Source organism: Vigna angularis, chromosome 11 (genome assembly GCF_016808095.1).
Source record: "Vigna angularis cultivar LongXiaoDou No.4 chromosome 11, ASM1680809v1, whole genome shotgun sequence".
In the NCBI taxonomy this organism is placed as follows: Eukaryota; Viridiplantae; Streptophyta; class Magnoliopsida; order Fabales; family Fabaceae; genus Vigna; species Vigna angularis.
The window spans coordinates 8,015,458-8,030,736 of record NC_068980.1 but is presented as its reverse complement, the minus strand read 5'-3'; the positions used below and the strand labels follow the sequence as shown (position 1 = coordinate 8,030,736).

The 15,279-nt window shown below is 31.5% G+C and overlaps 2 protein-coding genes across 2 annotated transcripts; one reads left to right on the top strand and one right to left on the bottom strand.

Moving 5' to 3' along the window:
- The first annotated feature begins 5,186 nt into the window (after positions 1–5,186).
- On the top strand, positions 5,187–7,755 carry LOC108333134 (protein THYLAKOID FORMATION1, chloroplastic). The gene is made up of 5 exons (XM_017568478.2): positions 5,187–5,504; positions 5,671–5,938; positions 6,207–6,423; positions 6,906–7,021; positions 7,294–7,755. The coding sequence occupies exons 1-5, from the start codon at positions 5,303–5,305 to the stop codon at positions 7,382–7,384; spliced, it is 894 nt and encodes a 297-aa protein (XP_017423967.1). The 5' UTR covers positions 5,187–5,302; the 3' UTR covers positions 7,385–7,755.
- Positions 7,756–8,613: 858 nt separating this feature from the next.
- Positions 8,614–14,934, bottom strand: LOC108334409 (diacylglycerol kinase 5). Its single transcript, XM_017570245.2, has 12 exons — positions 14,484–14,934; positions 14,275–14,397; positions 13,986–14,114; positions 13,577–13,662; positions 12,814–12,937; positions 12,397–12,445; positions 11,467–11,549; positions 11,198–11,265; positions 10,339–10,413; positions 9,700–9,787; positions 9,409–9,525; positions 8,614–9,265 (listed from the first exon to the last, which is right to left on the bottom strand). Exons 1-12 carry the CDS (start codon positions 14,688–14,690, stop codon positions 8,945–8,947), a joined length of 1,470 nt encoding a protein of 489 aa, XP_017425734.1. The 5' UTR covers positions 14,691–14,934; the 3' UTR covers positions 8,614–8,944.
- Positions 14,935–15,279: the final 345 nt, after the last annotated feature.

Genomic DNA, 15,279 nt, shown 5'->3' with positions numbered 1-15,279 from the left:
ATCACGTTCTCACTGTCCTTGGCACACGCCGCCCCACACGTGCTCCAACATGCTGACGTGTTCCTCACCGTGTGAAATGCCAGAGAATAACTTTCTGCAAAGTGGCTCAAATCTTTTTTTTTATCATAATCATAAATACAAAATATATATTATCTTAGCTAATAACTGTTTTAGAAAAAAACCTAATCATAGTTAGCAGTCTTTCTGTGTATCCACAGTTCTTATGTTTTGATATACTTATCATAAAAAGGTTTAAATATAATTTGTCATAAATTTAGGTACGGTTTTATTTTAATTTCTGTAAAATGTTTTTCCATGTTTTTTATGTTCTCAAAAGTAATGATATTCATTTTATTAATTTTGAAAAACTATACCACAAACAGTAGTGAAGTCTATTATAATCATTCCAAATTTTGTTAAATATAAAAGTAACTAACAAATTTTATACAGTGTTGTAATAAAAACAGTAATTTTTAATTTTAAATAAATGGAAAATAAAAAATATAAATGAAAATTGGTTTATTTTATGATGATTAAAAGTATATTTAAGTTTTTATATTTTATTTATAAAAGTAAAATTTAAGATTTTATTAAAAGATTGACTACAAAATTATATATATATATATATATATATATATATATATATATTTTACTTTTTAAAATTGATTTTTTTAGTACTTCTAAAAAGCAATATTGTACTAGCAACACGTAGAATTTATATTTTATAAATTTGAGTTAAAGGACTATAGTATAGATAGATGATACTGTATTAAAGTTGGATATAGTTTAGAACCTAACCAATTTAAATATATTTTAGTTAAAGTCACACCTAGTTCACTTATGAGAAGGAGATGAGACCAACTTGAAAACAACTGAAACAACTGAGTTGAGGACGTGATGCCAAATATACCAAAAAAATTTAAATTTAAAATAATGTTATGGTTCACATTATTTTTAATACAACTTATCATGAGCATATTAATTCAAATTAAGTAACATTATTTAACAAATTTTTTAAAATAAATTATGTTTAAATGAATTACTATATTTTAAATTAGAAAAATTAGTAGAATGAGCAGTTTACACTAATGCAAGTAAAATTTTCTGTTTTTTTAAATCAATTCTAAAAATTAATAATCCATATCCAAAAGAAATTCATTGTCTCATAGAATAGTACTATGAAAGTAAAGTTGCATCTATCTTTGAGGCCAATAACTAAGTTAATAAATAAGATGTTTCATTTGTCATGGTTGTTTAGACTCTGCAGAAATCGATGACCATCACTGGTGATTGCCATTAAGATTATCTAATTGTATAGAAGATAGTATAGAGTATACATACATACATATACATACATATATATACGTACATATATTGTCATGTTTTTATGTTTTCAGAATTTTTAATTTCTTTTATATATTTTTTACTATTTTCATGTTAAAATTTGAGGATTTCGATCATAAAAAAATCTATTAATACAAAAATACTTAAGTATTTCAACTATATACATTCATATAACTATACATAGAAAATAAAAGATCAAGATCAAGATCAGCTAAACATTTTGAACCCTTCAATTTTATATATCCATGTCAAAATTTGATGATTTAAATCCGTAATTAAGATTTGTAGGTAATTTTTTTCAAAAACTAAAATCGGTAAATAATGTTAATTATGAGAAATTTATCCATATATATTTTTATTGTAAATAATTTGTAAGTAAATTGTAATTATCTATAAATTTTGATTATGACATACGAATTTTAATCGTATGTAATTGTCTTTTTTTTCTAATATCCGTTTCTAAATTCTACTTTTACTATTTTTCATTTTTTTAAAATCTATTCTTAAATAGTTATCACATTTTCTTATGTTTTTTATTAGAATTCATAATTAAAACTTCAGATATTACATACAGTGATTTTGTTAGTGATATCAAATATTTTTTAAACATCGTGCAATAACCTTAAAAGTATATTTAAAAAGAAGTTTAAGAATAAAGTGGTAACTCCCATGCTTTAATTATCTCTTTTAAATAAACAATAAAAAAATGTGTTCTTTCTTTAAAAGGATAATTTCTATTCATTTATTTAATATTTTAATATTTTAATATTTAATATTCTAAGTGTGATTTAAACATTCCTATTAAAATCCTTAGATTTTGTTTTTGGAGATCAATTTTTTTTTAACATGTGACATCAATTAAATTTTACACTAATTCTCACACTAATCATAAATGTGTTTTTAAATTCACTCTCACTTACTTCCAAATACTTTCAAATTCACTCAAATAAATAACAAAATAGTTTATCTTCAAATCTTCTCGAATTCACCCATCACTGTTCCTAAATCCATTTAAGTAAAAAGAAATAATTGATGAGAGATATTAAGAAATGAACTTGGAATATACTAAGAATAAAATAAAATAAGAATATTGTGTTTGTTAAATACGGAAAGCACGTTGTCTCCTAAAGCATTGGAGCAGAAGGTATATATATATATATATATATATATATATATATATATATATATATATATATATATATATATATATATATAAATATATGTGAGTGCACGTGAAGACAACAACACCTCAGTGGATAAGACTGAGACTAGACCTCCACGTTTCACTCCTACATATAATAATTAACTTCAAATCTTTCCTTTCAATCTAACTTTAATTATTTTTTTTCATGCCACATTGCCCCCACTAACTTATTGGGTTACTTTAATTTAGGAATGAAATATGATAAAAAAATATAAATATAAGTGAAAAAGAAAGAAACATATATTTAATTCGAATATAAGGGATTACTAATGTAGTTAAATATTTGTTTACCGATGTCATGTCGTATAGGGAAAATATAAACAATTAACTTTAGGTTTCATATATATGTCAATTTAAATAACTCAATCAATAAAAATGTATGAAGTGTTTGTAACAAATAAAAGAACAAAACATTATTAAGGACACGTATTTTTTAATACTTTAACATATATAAATGTTTTTATATTTATTTGACACTTTTTAAATTTTATTTTTATTTTAAAAATATAAAAAATTATTCTTTTATAACCTACAGTTACTTAAAAGTTAACCATTGCACCTTCTTTTGGTGAAACATATGTTGGAGGTGTATGGGCTCAAAGTTGTAATTGGACTCCAGGCTGTCATTGGGCAGCTTCTTCCTGGCTCAAGATTACAAGCCCAATTATTCTGTTTGATATTTCACTTGCCAATTTTGTTTCCCGCACCCCATTATTACTAATTGCAGCCTATACTGATGAAAGAAAACTAAAATACTCTTTCTCATTGCACACACCACCGTGACTGACATCACTATCATCATCATCACCGCTGTACCTTCGTCACACCAAAAGAAGAAAAAGAGAAAAAACGCTAAAGAAGAAAAAAAGAAGAGAGAGAAACTCCAAAAAGATTTTTTCTGAAATGCATTTCCTGCATTTTGAAAAGTTTGTTGTGAATAACTTATTTTAGAAAACTTAGGCTGGTTCAGAAAACCTTTTGCAGTATATTCAGTTTAAGAAAGCTTGTTTTGGAATATTTGGAAAGTTTATTTCCAAATACATTTAACACATTCTGAAAATCTCATTTCGAAAATTTTATATTAAAAAATCCCATTCCGAAAATTCTGTTGTAGAAATCATGTTAAAAAAATTATTCTAAGATGTTTCTAAACAAAGTAATCCAGACGTCACTTCACGAAAGGTAAAATGGTGATTTTAAAAATTATGGGGGTGCACCAAGAAATTAAGGGAGTGCGTAAATAAATATCATTCACGTTTTAGGCTTTATTCATGGCTTTTATTTTTCTGCACCTCCCAAATTTTAAAATAGCCACTCTGTATTGTTGGCTTTGGTGTTGGTGACACTTTTTTTGTTCCCATGGCTAATAAAGAATGTTAATGGAATCACAGGTGTTCACCATTGTTGTGAATATTACTATTTTATCTTCTAGATGGGGTGACTATTTAGCAAAAAAACATGTACCTATGTTCTTGTGAATATCAGATAATTCATCATGAAATTATTGAGAAAAATATGGATATTAAAACTCACATTAACAAAATATTATTCTTTTCTCATAGAGTACTTGATTTTAGATAAATAAATATTTTGTGATATACTTAAATTCGATATTTATTTCAAATTGAAAAAATATACCATTGTTATTAATCAATTTGTCGATTAAATAAAAAAAAAGTACAATTGAGTAATCATAACAAAATATACTCCAGACTTTTTAAATACATAATTTTTTTTAAATAAATCTATCTGAAATTATTATATTTTTTTTACAAGATTTTTTTTTTCAAATTATTATATCAGTTTCCCTCAAAACTTCGTTAAATTTATATAACCAAATTTCAAAGTTAATAACTTATTCAATTGTTTTTTAAATAGTTTAAACCTCCTGTTTCAAATAAGTTTACTGTTTTGTTCAAACAAAATTGAACATAAGAAAACCAATTATTAAAGTTAAAATTAATTATATAGAAATGTTAATTTTTAAATTGAAATGAAATTTTATTATTTTTATATCCTTGTAAAAGTTTCAATGAGAAATTTGTCGTTTATTATTATGCTAAAAATGGTAGCTTATGACGAGGATAAAAAAATATATCTTCTCCTACTTAGTAGACCAACTATCATAATTTCATTGTGATTTGATATTTTGTGATAATTGATGCAACTCTAAGTAAAATCGATTACTAACTAACCAATTTATCAAAGAGTTTAAGAAAATTAAAACGATATAATAATTCATTTAACACATAATATAAAGATACGATAAGTGTAAATTTTTGTATTTAAAAAAAAAATAAAGTAAAAAATAAGTAAAAGTAAGATCAGATGAATGTAAAAGGTTTAGACGTGGTAAAGAATCATTATTGTTTAGAAAAATCTAAAATATATTAATAGTAAATGCATTTTAGTTTTTTGTTCTGATGCTGGTGTTGGTGTAACTTCCACACAACAGTTGCAGAAAATTGTAACTCTGTTATTGTTTTAGCCTAGAAAGAGAAAACGAGAGTGCGAAAGTTGAGCGTGTCATCACGTGAGTGGCTGGTTGGAAAGCGGACAAAAGAAGGTTTCAGTTTCAGTTTGAGACTTCACAGTGTGGATAAGCTTTTCGATCTGTTATGTCTTGTTTTCATTCCAACACAAACGTGCGTTTGAAAGCAATGCAATGCAGATCTTCTTTCGATTTTGTCCTTCATCTCGTTCGCTTTCTTTCTTGCATTGTTCTGTTCCTTCTTTTCCAGTTAGTTTCCATCCATGGCGGCTCTCACTTCTCTCTCTTTCTCTGCAGTCACTCACTGCCCAGAAAGAAAAAAACTAACCTTTTCCTCCACTCCTTTTCTCGCCACCTCTTCAGACTTCTTTGGCCTCCGCACCCATTTCTCCTACCACCATGTTGGCGTTCGAGCTTCCAACTCCACTTCTAACATGGTTGTTCAATGCATGTCTTCTGTCACAGGTTCTTTTCTTTCTTTTGAACTTGCTTTGTGTGCTTATGTATGATGTAAGAAAAACTCAAGTTATTTCTGTCACCTCACAAATTAAAGAAGAAAAGGTATATGAGTGTCTTTCTCTCTCTCTCTCTCTCTCTTCACACATTCATTTATGTGTTGCATGATGTGCAGATGCTCCCACTGTTTCGGAGACAAAGCTGAATTTCCTGAAGGCATATAAGCGACCAATTCCTAGTATCTACAACACGGTGCTGCAGGAGCTTATTGTGCAGCAACATTTAATGAGATACAAGAGATCATACCGCTATGACCCTGTGTTTGCTCTTGGTTTTGTCACTGTATATGATAAACTCATGGAAGGGTATCCCAGTGATGAGGACCGAGATGCTATCTTCCAAGCCTACATTAAGGCGTTGAAGGAAAATCCACAAGAATACAGGTTAGAACATTGTGTAGTTTTTGTTTTGTTCTTCCTTTTCAAAAATCATTACCAGAAATGAAAGCACTAATATCAGTGTCATTTCTAAGGATTCGCATTTGAGTTTAATTTATACGCACTTTTTACATCAATGGATTAGACATCATAGTAGCTTAATAGGTGAAATTTTTAAAGTGGTTTTTATGAAGATGAAAAAGCTTATTGAACTTGTTCATTTCAAAGACTATGTTCTATAATTTTTATGTTATATTAATGATGTTTTATACAGAATAGATGCAAGGAAGTTGGAAGAGTGGGCTCGGGTTCAAAACCCAATTTCCCTTCTTGAGTTTTCATCCAAAGAAGGAGAAGGTGAGGGGATTCTAAAGGAAATAGCAGAAAGAGCAGCGGGGAAAGGTGAATTCAGTTATAATCGTTTCTTTGCAGTTGGACTTTTTCGTCTGCTTGAGTTGGCAAATGCTACGGAACCAACAATTTTGGACAAGGTTAAACGATTCATTTGAGACTTATGATTTGAATTTTGGACTATTTTGGTATACTTTTTTAAAGAACTCGTGGTAAAAGAAGATAGAAAGGTAAAATGGATTGAATTTTTGTCATAAGCTAAATCAACGTATGCACACTGTAAAGGTTGAATGAGAAAACTTTTTGCATTAATTAAGTGTGGAAGCTGATTTTAGCTCATGAAACTGAAACTGAATTTATTTACCTATAAATATTGGTAGGGAAGTCTTTTTAAACAGTTATTTTGCATTTACAATTTGGAGTTGAAACTACCAAGCCTAGCTCTCATTTACATGAGTTGTAGCAAATTGAAAACCAAGAAACTCTATCATATTAGAAGAGATTAACATTGTGGGTCTTTCTACCAGGTTACTCTCAATATATGATTGCAGAAATTTCTATTTTGTGCATCCTAGTTAATGTTTGTAGCTCTTATAAATTCATCTTGGTGTGAACTTAACAGCTTTGTGCGGCTTTGAACATCAACAAAAGAAGTGTTGATCGGGACTTGGATGTGTATCGTAACCTGCTCTCAAAGTTGGTTCAAGCAAAAGAGCTGCTGAAGGAGTATGTTGACAGGTAAATATGAAACCTTGTCATTCCATTGTTCTTCTCTGATCTCATGGTTTTTCACTTTGAGATCTGCTTGATCTATTTAAGTTTGTAGTTTCTAACTCTACTGAGTGTTCATTTGATTTAGAATTTGGTTAAGTTGATTTTGAAATGTTGAATGTACTATTAATCTGACAAGAAATAAATTATAGAACTAATAAATGTGACATATTTGCACTTATAACTTGCTTGTTTTGCTGAGCAAAGTTTTGATTAGTTGAGCTGAAATTTTGCTTCAGGGAAAAGAAGAAAAGGGATGAAAGGACTGAACCACAAAAGGCTAATGAGGCCATTACAACATGTTTGGGTGAACAACTTCCAGGCTTGTAGTTATGTTCATCTGAATCAATCTCCTACTCAAGACTTATTATCTTTGACATGTTTTTTCAGTTGATTCTTGAGTTGGATAAGCAAAGGGGAAAGTTCTATCATCTTGGTTTTGCAGGGTACACTTCAAAGGATAAAATATAGTAATAAAAGTTGATAATCAATGATTGAGATTTTAATAAAATACATACGTGTGTGAAAATAAATTTATTATAATCTCAATGGTTGATTAATCAACAATTACTATTTCCTACTTTATTCTATACGGTGTACAATTTAGAGAAATCAAATCCTTGGTTTTTGCATGTTGTACTTATTGTAAACTATAAGATTCAGTCATGATGATCAACCTAAATCCTTGTAACGATTCTCTCTTCTGGTCTAACTTGGACTTGAAAACTACCTAACCAACAGCAAATTACAAAGGTCAAGATTACTTCGAACTAGATATGCACGTGTCACAAAATGGTAGAATTCATAACTTTTTAGATAGGTGATTAATGTTCCTGAAGTTTAAAGCAATAAACCAACAAATGTAGAATATATGACTGTAGAAGCAAAAAAAAAAAAAAAAAACAGGTACCACCAGAGGAATATTTAAACTTTGCTACTACTTTTTTATCACCAATAAAATTACTAATTAATCTGAAACTAATTTACTGTCCATTAATTACCACTGCTAATAATAAGTCAATTGTACGAGTTCTTTGATAATAACGTTTGTAACCAGACAAAGGAAGAGGATAAAAATTCTATCAGCTTTATCTAGAAGCAGCTCTTCATACGTCTTGGGGAATGGTTTCAAGCTTGAATCCAGTTTTCTTGTTAATTATCCTTCAAAATTCCTATTAGAAATAAACTTCCTAGAGTAGGATACATGGATGGTGATATTTGGATACCAACAAACAATACAACCCAAAATAATAATATTTTAATTATATTTTTTAATTTAAAATTATAATACATATTATTACATTATTTAAGTGGATTGAAGTAATTTTTTTGGAGTGATGTAAAACTATTATTTTCTAGATGAATGAATTTCAGTTTTATTTCTTTTGCAACAAGATTAATGATAGTTGTTCTAGAATAAAAAAACGCTCTAGTTCTTTTAAAGTTTAAAAAAATTTCGAATTAAAAAAGAATAGTATCAAAAAGATGGTGATGGGATTTGATTGAAGCGAGACGATAAGCAAAAAAAGGACGTGACGATAATAATGTCAAATAAAGCATCATTAAACCCTCTTTCAGCAACAGATATATTATGAAGAGGTTGTATATTTCGGCTGAACCAACGTTTGTAACAAGAAGTAACATTTCTCCTTCTTGACAGGTTTATATTATTTCAACTGCACATACGTTTATGTTAAAGTAAAACAATTATTGCATAACACTTCTAAATTACATTCACAAGTTTACAGACATAACGCTGCTCGAATAGAGCAAAGAGGTGAATGTTTTTGACAAGGGAAACGGCAAATGTTTATAAAAATCCTATAAATAGCTAGGCAGGCACTGTTATCAGCTGCATAACTTAAAAGAATGGCTTTGACAATGAAATACCTAACTAAGATGAGCAAGGTCTACCTCATCTGGGATCTTGAATGTTTCTGCAGCACCAAACTTCCGGAATTCATCTGCTTTAGATTCTTCGTCATCACTATCATCTTCTTCCACATCATGGTGGTGTGGAGATGACGGATCATTCACACTTTTAGACTTGGATTCATGAGTTGCGAGCATGTTAACCTGGCCATGGTGAGAAATTTCCACCAAAACAGTATCATCGTCAACTGGGAGGGGTTGCTTCCAAGGTTCCCCATCAATCCTCATGAATGTATGATCTGCTGCACCTTTGTGAAACTCGAAGCGGATTCTGTGTGCCTAATGCCAAGATAATTTGAAGCCACTTAAAATTAACATAAAAAGATGAATAATAGGTGTAATAAACTTTTAGAAAATATTTTAAAAAGTTTGATTTAGAACGAAGAACGTGGCATGAGTATCAAAATGTATTAATGGAATACCTGGGCAAGGCGAGTTCCATGTCCATTTGGAGAAAGCAAAACAAGCCCATGCCAAGCATCTCTAAAGCCAACCACCTCTAAAAGGCCATCATCTACATATGGAGGTGTCAAATCTCTCTGCAATGTGTGGAGTCAAGAAAACATACTCAGTTTTGGTTGTTCAAAAAGCATGTGCACAAAAATATTATATATTAATTATTATTTACTACCACTAGTATTTGGCCTTAAAAATAACAGCGGAAAAACATTTTTCGAACTAAAGTATTTCAGAATTTGCGTGTGAAGTTTTACGTCACGCCTCTTGTGCTTGTTTGGTGTACCCCATGGATTCAATCCACCAGAAAAGCTAGGCAAGTTGAGGCATACAATGGACCTGATGCTGTATGTAAAATGGAAAGAGTGTTAATAAAACATATCTTTATTCCAGAAGTAAACTGGAAAAGTTAAAACAGATGATGGAGAAAATGAAAGCGGATTAAATGGCCATTTAACCCCAAAATATCCATACTTCTATTGGGTCTATCGAGGAGGAGGTTACCCGTGGGATACACAAACACCGATAACATCTGAGCCAACTATATAAGAGATCAACACCAATCTTTACCCAAAACCTTAAGGCAATGGGTTAATGGGTCTTTCACTTTTATATACTGTTCTACTTTCTCATTTCTGTCCAATGTGGGACTTAGACTCAATTGAATTCCCAACAGATAAGTCGCCACGTGAACAGACAGTAATCATCAAATAATGAAAGTAGACAGCGGTAAAAGCAATAAACTTCTGAGAAACATAAATAAACATGGTTTGCATAGCAATAGCTGTCAAGCATAGTTATGTGTGTCTTCGGATCTTTGGTAATTCGAAAGTCCAGGAGTTTTTCCCCTACCAAAGTAAAGAAAAGATCATACATGAGAATAGAAAAGGATATACCTGGACGGAATCGACAGGTCTTCCCAGTGACCATGCCTCTTCATGATTTTTACTTTTGCAAGATGTGCTAGGTTTCTGCATTCAAAGATCAAAATGCATTTACTTGACTGGTTAAGTAGCAAATATATATGAAACCAATGCTTAGATGGATCTATGAATAGTTGATGTTTTGTGTGTGGCTTGGGCATGTGCATGTACAACTTGCCAGAACTACAGATAGCAATCAACAAAAAGCCCAAAACAAACCATCTGACTCAACTGGAAAACTGGTGAACAAGCCAGTTTGTCACTCCAAAAAACTCAACTGGTGGAGCAAATAATTGCTCACATAAAGTCCATCCTTGTATATTATTTAGTCTATCATTAACAAATAACAACGGTAGGTTTAGGATCATAATGCCGAACAAAGTAGAACCAAATTAACTAATGGTAACGAATTCATGGTTGGATGGAGAACTCTGAATTCAGAAAAACAAGATATACTCATATTCAATTAGAAAACCAGTGAAAGGAGCCCTTTCAACTAATGTTCTTAAGCAGGTTTTCAATATGACTCCTGTAGCATATATTACGAGCATGAACTTTAATGAATTTACATGGTCCCCTGACAGATACCTAGTTGCATTAGTTAGCTAATTTGGTCAGTTGGATGAAAGATAAGGAACGTTTGCTATAGAGACGAAGAGTCTTGAATCTCTCAATAGCCACGGAATTTATACATTCTTTCTGTCAATCAACAACAGTTTCTCGGTGTGCTAAATCTGAACCAGTTTCTCCACAAACTGACCTTGGAAGAAAAACAACCCAGAAAAACATAGGAAACCTTTCTCCAAACAATGACAGATCTACACAAACTGACCTGGAAGGAGGGTGGAACAGAGGAGCAAAAAACCATCCTTGTGTGCATCCCAGCTTAGCATAAGTACTCTGACACGATTAAAATCATAATAAAATCAATAAAAAAAATATTAGATGCAATCACATCCGTGGTCTAAAAGATCTATAATATATAGACATGTCAATCAATAGTGAAAATGTCAAAATAGTATTGTTGTCATTTATGTCTATGCAATACTTTCTACGTACATATCTATGACTGCTACCTACCAAGTGCCAAAGTAGGCATACCTGATTGACCAACTGATTTTTGAACTTTTCAGGATGCAATTTGCGTTCAGAATGAAATGCATACGAGATTTGAGCATCCATTCCTACAGTTTAGAGCCATAAGAGTTGAAGTAGGACGAATTGATGGAATGAAGAAAAATGAAGTACTCAAAATATACTATTTCGATGGTCTAAAAATATTTGAAGAGATGATAAGAATATTCAACACCAATGAAGGTAATTAATGAATCTCAGTAACCCGCATATTTATTTAACATTATACAAATCAGTCTCCGTCATTACAGGTTCATACTTTTTTTGTTTCCCAGGACTTCACTTTATAGACTAATCTTGCTGGGATAGGAAGTAACTAAAGCCTGATCAAGGATTGTTTCAACTAGCACTGCCCTTTATACAAATTCATGCTTTTAAGCTTACGTAATGCAAGTTTTATTTCCAAAATTAATATAAAATGGATTTTATATTGTCAAAGGATACTAAATTAAATCATACACACATTATAATGAAGTGTAAATTAAATCAAGGCTTTATGACAATTTTGGTTCCTATATTTATATATATTTTTTAAAAAGACTCAATAAGGTCTCATCTGTTGGATAGATTAGCATTAACGTCGTTTAGAGATGATGAGCCGAAATCTCTTTAAACAATTATCCACTCTTTTTATACGTTTTATTGTCCAAAGGGACAAAATGGAAGGAGTGACGTTAAGACAAATCTAATGGACGGATGAAATTGAGTCTTTAAAATATAGAAATCACATTGAATAAAAAATAAATAAAGCGAAAACATTAAATTATTGTTACAAATATAGGGACAAAAAATGTTGTTAAGCCTAAAATAAACAAATCTTATGTTAGAAGAAAATAGAATTATGAAGTCATCTAAGGTAGTTCATGAATAAAAGAACGCAACAAAAGCTACTCTTACCCATGCTGAAGTAATTCCAAAACCCCCCACGAAAAGTGTGGCAGCCTTCCTGAGAAGCGATAAGAAACAACCCGTCATGGAAGTGGAGTGAGTACAAACGAAGCTAAAACTTGTGGTAGAAAAATAGTTTTGAAGAACTACTTTCAATAACCCCCTTAAAAAAAGATTAAAAGCAAGGATAAAGTAGTAGATACTCAGAATCGAAACACATCATATCTAAGTCAGCGCAACTTAGTTTTATCTTATAAAACCTATATCCAGTCATATTTACGGAAGTTTACGATCAAATCATAAAATAGAGCATATGAAACTCAAGTTGTTTTTATATGAAATTCGTTAAGTTCCAAAATATATCTTCTAGTTAACATGAACAGGATGTAGTATTAGATTGAAAAATACTAAATAGTATAATCTTACCATACTAAGCTCATCTGCCTCAGATACACGATGGAAGGCATGCAAAGAGTGTGGTAGCTCAAGGGGTGGAATTGGATCACAGGCACCTTTTTCTGGAATCCTCATTCTCATAAGAATGTGCCAACTGAGAGTTTGGGAAAACAGAGCACAGAATCAGCAATCAACATTTGCAAATGAATAAAATATTAATAATTATATAGAACAATAGTCATATATTCACTTTGAATTAAGGGGGCATAAAGACGTGGCAAGTCAGCAAGGGACACAACACAACTAAAGCTCCAAAGCAGAAAAAAGGACTCTTACAAAACTAAAAAAACCACTAATATACTCCCTAAGAAAACAAAATAATGAACTAAAAAGAGTAAATGAAAATAATAATGCTGATAACGGCTAGCATGATAATTTACAATTAACAAGGTTTGCGAACACATGACAGAAGAATCGCATATTGAAATGATTTCCACTAAATGAAAATTAAATTAGTAAGTAAAAGAGGAAATCATAAGTTCAGTTTGAAATCGGAACTATCAATTAATTTTACATCAGCGAGCCCAACTAAAATGCTTTTAATACACAAAAATTCAATTAGGATCTCAATCATAACCTAGCAACATACAAATTTATTACACTCAATAATAAGCGTGCCTGAAGTTTTATCAATAGAAGGAAGGAAATGGAACTATAGATCAATAAGCGAGCCATTGAAGTAGCATAACAACAATTAATTGTAAGATGAAAGAGTAGAACCAAAATTCAATACTTGTCTATTTTCATTTCCTGAGCTTTCATTACTTGATTCAGAAATGACTTGACCGACTGTTCATCTGTTCCTGGGTTTTTCTTTCCCTGCAATAAAGCAGCAGAAAAAATGAGTTTCATCGGCTTTTTACTTTTCATAAATATGAAAAATTCTGATGATGTTTATTATCAATGTCACAACATATACCAAAGCGAAGAAAAATTCCTTTACTTCCACTCCAAAGAGAAGGACTCAGTAGGATCCACAAATCTTAATATATAAAGGAATAAGTAGATGATTATTTTTTTAAAATTAAATGGTAGGCATCTGCAGCTCTAAAACTACCAAATCATGGCAGAGTCAGCATATCATTTAAAATATACTTCAGAGTCCCATTAAAAGCACACAACAAAGAACTGCAATATCCTACCCAACCAAATGCAAACGGCAGATTATTCCCTGTGCCCAATGGAACCGTGGCAATGGGTGGCGGACGAGACAGTTGGAGATCACAAACAACTCCAAGTAGCCAGCCAGCTGTTCCATCACCCCCAGCAACCTAAAGCCAAGCAACATATCACCATAAAGGGAAAAAAATTGTATATATAATGGCGTATAAAACAAGCATATAAAAAAAATTGAATTTTTTTCCGAAAAAATATCCACGACGTTGCAGTTCTGATTGAAACAGTAATTCAACAAAAAGAAATTCAACTCACAATTAATCTCAATTTCTCCATGACCTTTATGGCAATTTGATCGCCCTGAAGCTTGAGATTTTCTAAATTCGCATAGATCCTGCTCAGAACCCTATTAGGAGCCTCTTCCCCCAAGTCGAAAACCTTAAAACCACAACCTATAATCAGTCCTGCATAAAGAGGTTTCGTACAAGATTTTTAAAAGATCGCCCACCAACAAGTAACAATACCTGACTTTCTTTAAGAAGCGCACGATACGTTTTCAAGAGGTCTCCTCCCAGCTGACCACCACTCTTGGAGTTAACGAAAACGAGCACCGGACACTCAGGTCCGTCGACATCGATGTCGCTACTTTCAACCGCGGATTCCGGCACCAGCACGTGAACCGGGATCCAGAAATTCCTCATGAAATTGCCGTCGGAGGTTTGAGAAGCCATTTCCACATTCAGCTGCGACACCGAAGCAAGTTTGCGACAGATAGATTAGAAAGTGATTTCAAAAGACATGCAATGCGAGGTGATGAAGAGAGTGACTGGAAAGTGTTCTCAGATTGAGCAATGAGAATGTTTGATTTGTAAAATTCTGTTGGTCAAATGTGATTAATTGAGCTGGATCTGAGTGACGTGGTGACGCAGAAGCGAAACTGAGATTCTGATCAAAGGGAGAAGTAAGTTGTGTAAGAAGAGGCGGAAATTGAAAGAAAAGTGCATTTTAATTGGTGGGTCCCCTGCATAATGATAGGATAAAGGAAAGTTGATACTGAGCCAAGTGGATACTGGTCCTCTGCAGTCGGAATTTATCGAGTTAATGTAGTACGCTAATTACGATCGTCCGATGAAGATCATTGACATTATATTTTATTTGCTGAATCAGATTCAGAATATGCATTCGAAAGTCAGCCATTGATCTTTATTGACTGTGTTGGTTTGCAACTGCGTGAATGCACCCAATCCGATTCCCGAGGATCGGATATTCTGAAACAATCATTGTACTTTTGTATTTTTTTATGTAAATGTCTTTGCTCCA